Source organism: Oxyura jamaicensis, unplaced genomic scaffold (genome assembly GCF_011077185.1).
Source record: "Oxyura jamaicensis isolate SHBP4307 breed ruddy duck unplaced genomic scaffold, BPBGC_Ojam_1.0 oxyUn_random_OJ68161, whole genome shotgun sequence".
Lineage (NCBI taxonomy): Eukaryota > Metazoa > Chordata > Aves > Anseriformes > Anatidae > Oxyura > Oxyura jamaicensis.
In genome coordinates this window covers 1788-3902 of record NW_023308765.1, presented here as the reverse complement: position 1 = coordinate 3902, position 2115 = coordinate 1788, and the positions used below count along the sequence as shown (strand labels likewise).

The following is a 2115-nucleotide window of genomic DNA, read 5'->3' as shown; positions in this document are numbered from 1 at the left end:
GGGGGGTGCTGGGGGGGGCTCTCCGTGGGGCGCTGGGGGGCTCAGTGGGGCTCTGTGGGGTGCCATGGGGCACAGTGGGGCTTATGGGTGGGGTTCTCCGTGGGGTGCTGTCGGGTTCCTTGGGGCTCGGTGGGGTGCTGTGGGGCTCCATGGGGTGCTGGGGGGTGCCGTGGGGCGCCGTGGGGCTCGGTGGGGCTCGGTGGGGCGCCGTGGGATGCTGGGGGGTTCCTTGGGGTGCCGTGGGGCTCAGTGGGGCTCGGTGGGGGTCCCCCCGCAGTTCTTCGAGGGCAAGGAGCTGCGGCTGAAGCAGGAATACTTCGTGGTGGCGGCCACCCTGCACGACATCGTGCGGCGCTTCAAGTCCGCCAAGTTCGGCAGCCGCGACCCCGTGCGCACCGCCTTCGACACCTTCCCCGACAAGGTGCCCCTGTCCCCATGTCCCTCTGTCCCCATGTCCTGTCCCCGTGTCCCATCCCCGTCCCCTGTCCCCCTGTCCCCATGTCCCTATGTGCCATCCCCATCCCCTGTCTCCATGTGCCATCCCCGTCCCCTGTCCCCATGTCCCCGTGGCCCAACCCCATCCTCTGTCCCCCTGTCCCCCTGTCCCGTCCCTGAGCCGTGTCCCCTTGCAGGTCCCTGTCCCGTGCCACGTCCCCGTGTCGTGTCCCTGCATCACGTTCTTGTGCCATGTCCCCATCCTGTGTCCCTGTGCCACCACGGCGCATCCCCAGTCCCTGGGCCGTGTCCCCATGTCCCCATGCCATGTCCCCATATCATGTCCCTATGCCACATCCCCATGTCCCCAATGTCCCCATGTCCCCGTATAACACCCATGTCCCCATGTAATGTCCCCATGTCCCCATATGACGTCCCCATGTAATGTCCCCATATGATGTCCCCGTATGATGTCCCCATATGACGTCCCCATGTCCCCATGTAATGTCCCCGTGTCCCCGTGTCCCCGTGCCCCGCAGGTGGCCATCCAGCTGAACGACACCCACCCGTCCCTCGCCATCCCCGAGCTGATGCGCATCCTGGTGGACGAGGAGAAGCTGCCCTGGGACAAGGTGGGGGGGACAGGGGGGCGGGGGGGGGGGGGGGGGGGGGGGGGGGGGGGGGGGGGGGCCCCCCCGGGCCGGGTGGGGGGGGGGGGGGACCGCCGGGGGGCGGGGCCCCGGAGGGCCGGCCCCCCCCCCCCATAGACCAAGGGACCCCACGGAAGGGCTGGGGGGGTGCTATGGGGCAGGGACGCTATGGGGCAGGGACGCTATGGGGCAGGGACAGCTATGGGGCAGGGACGCTATGGGGCAGGGACAGCTATGGGGCAGGGATGCAATGGGGCAGAGACACTGCGGGTCAGGACCCACCCCTATAGGCCAGAAGGGCTGGGGGGGTCTCTATGGGGCAGGGACGCTATGGGGCAGTGTTTCCCCCGGGATAGGAGTGCAGTGTGGCAGGGACAGCTATGGGGCAGGGACAGCTATGGGGCAGGGTCTCTATGGGGCAGGGATGCTATGGGGCAGGGACGCTATGGGGCAGTGTTTCCCCTGGGATAGGAGTGCAGTGGGGCAGGGACAGCTATGGGGCAGGGACTCTATGGGGCAGGGACAGCTATGGGGCAGGGATGCAATAGGGCAGAGACGCTGTGGGTCAGGACCCACCCCCATAGGACAGAAGGGCTGGGGGGGTCTCTATGGGGCAGGGACGCTATGGGGCAGGGACGCTATGGGGCAGTGTTTCCCCTGGGATAGGAGTGCAGTGGGGCAGGGATGCTATGGGGCAGGGACGCTATGGGGCAGGGATGCCATGGGGCTGGACAGCCCCCATAGCCTGAGGGGCTCCCCAGAAGTGCCGGGGGGGGGTCTCTATGGGGCAGCCCCCCCCCGGCTCCCCGCGGGCCGTGGCTCAGGGTTGCGGCCCCCCCAGGCGTGGGACGTGACGGTGCGGACGTGCGCCTACACCAACCACACGGTGCTGCCCGAGGCGCTGGAGCGCTGGCCCGTGCACCTCCTGGAGTCGCTGCTGCCCCGGCACCTGGACATCATCTACGAGATCAACCAGCGCTTCCTCGACGTGCGTGGGGCGGGGCGGCACGGGGGAGCCCCCCCCCCGGCT

The 2115-nt window shown here is 69.1% G+C and overlaps 1 protein-coding gene across 1 annotated transcript in view; it reads left to right on the top strand.

Annotated features, from left to right (window-relative positions):
• Positions 1-199: 199 nt before the first annotated feature.
• Positions 200-2115, top strand: part of LOC118159162 (glycogen phosphorylase, muscle form-like) — a gene marked incomplete at its 3' end in the record, with an annotated part of 2922 nt that continues 1006 nt past the window's right edge. The window contains exons 1-3 of the mRNA XM_035313784.1: positions 200-421; positions 975-1067; positions 1927-2073. Of these exons, the coding sequence (XP_035169675.1) occupies positions 215-421; positions 975-1067; positions 1927-2073 (447 nt within the window). The remainder of the gene's footprint in view (positions 422-974; positions 1068-1926; positions 2074-2115) is intronic.